This window comes from Arachis ipaensis, chromosome B03, assembly GCF_000816755.2.
Source record: "Arachis ipaensis cultivar K30076 chromosome B03, Araip1.1, whole genome shotgun sequence".
NCBI lineage: Eukaryota > Viridiplantae > Streptophyta > Magnoliopsida > Fabales > Fabaceae > Arachis > Arachis ipaensis.
Window position 1 is genome coordinate 130,578,162 of NC_029787.2, and position 1,873 is coordinate 130,580,034.

General features: G+C 29.8%; 1 protein-coding gene across 1 annotated transcript in view; it reads left to right on the plus strand.

Annotated features, from left to right (window-relative positions):
* The window catches only part of LOC107631608, a 2,250-nt gene continuing 1,755 nt past the window's right edge, over nucleotides 1,379-1,873 (plus strand). Inside the window, exon 1 of the mRNA XM_021119890.1 lies at nucleotides 1,379-1,740. Within this exon, the coding sequence (XP_020975549.1) occupies nucleotides 1,519-1,740 (222 nt within the window). The 5' untranslated portion in view covers nucleotides 1,379-1,518. The remainder of the gene's footprint in view (nucleotides 1,741-1,873) is intronic.

A 1,873-nucleotide genomic window follows, 5' to 3' on the forward strand; every position in this document is an offset into this window, starting at 1 on the left:
TTTATGACGGAGAGAGATTACTCCTACAAAATGTTATTGTACCATATGGTTTACATATCCAAACTAGAGATCGATTAAATGAGACAAAATATCAGAACAATATCATCAAATTGAATTACTTCCACGTTTCTGCAAGCACCTAACATAATGCTTGTATGAAATTTCACAGTTTACTGTTAAAAGTAGTAAAATTATTAAAACCTACATAGTAACTAAACCTTAAATGAATGACAGAATTTAGCTTTTACGTTTCACTTTATAAGTTTCATGATGATTGATGAATGTTAATGGTATTTATTTGTCTAAGTCATTTTTTTCCAAACATAAATCATTTGGTTATAAAATATGTCAAAATATGCAGTTCTAAGCATCTGAAATGACAAATCTTAATTACAATTATAATCAAATAATTAGAATTTGTTAGTATCTTCATTTAACATTTTGTTCTTTTGCAGAATTTTGATCTCTTTATTTCTATGAATTAGGTGAATACCAGATTTCAAATTAGCAGAAGTGGAATCATACTAATACATTGTCTTGTGATCAACTGATCATGGTAACTTAAGTCCAAAAAAAATTTTATAGGTCAAAGAAATAGATCAAGTCAATGGATGGAAGAAAATTTTTTACTTTCTCTATTAATATACACAAATACTTCTTTGTTGTCTCTAACAAAACTTTTAACATGATAAAATATAAATATTATGTCTTCACTCATCTAAATACCAAAACATAAAATTATGTCACAAGTTAACCAGGCAACCAACACAATACAACAACATCACAACAGAATAAAAATTTCAAACACTTACATTATTTTTGTTATTATTAAATACCTATCCATAACCACTTCACAACTCTTACTTAATCTACACCTACAACATGCTGTCTATGAAGGATTAGTTCGTAAAATTTAGGTGAAGTTTTGGGATACTTGTAATTTTATAGAGAGAAAAAAAGAAAATTTTTTTTTTATATAAAGTACCCACTTGAACTTATAATAAAAATTTTAAGGGATTTATTTGGCTTTAAAACGTCAAAATTTTCAAAATCAGAAAACAAAAGTAGAGACGTATCTATCCTCTTAAAATAACGTCGTTTAGTGTTGTGTCAAAACGACATTATTTTAGCCACATATCCAAAATTTTACCTGACACATTATACCTACAATTTTCAAGTAAGATAAAAAAATGTCGTATTAACCGATTCAATCTAATTTAAAAAGATATATAACATATATCTAATAATTTTAAAGATGCAAGACTTAATTAATTTTTTTGAAGAACAAATCTATAGCACTACCAAATTTTTAGGACCAATTTGGGATATTAAAAAAGGATTAATGAACTAAGAATTTGATCTTGGGTTTGGACATGGCGAAAACCCAAAGAAATTATCTGACTGGACCCGCGAAACATGCCACTTGCCACGTGTCCATTAAGAGGATTGAAATTCCATTCTTACTCATTGAACGTGGCAAGTCCCCTCACCTCGATGAGTAGTGCAGTGCTGTGACTTATGAGTTATGATACTTTTGATGAGAAACCAAAGCATTTGTGTGTCCAAAATCAAAAGCAAAACAAAGAACTGCTTCTTTGTTTCGACTTGCCAGTTGCCACCGCAATCTGCTTCATTTGTACTACCGTTCCGACAAGAGGTCTCATCAGCAACGAAGCTTCCATGGTGGACCCCATGCAAGTTCAACACCATTCCAATGGGTTTCTATTTTTCTGTTGCCAGGTAAATCAAAATGTGCAATCCCTCCTCTAAATATTTAGCCCCAAGGATAATATCTTTTTAGCCCCTTTTCTTTCTCTAAAATAAACGTCTAATTTTTTTTTCTTTTTTCCAAAAAAAAAAAAAAATTTGTCAA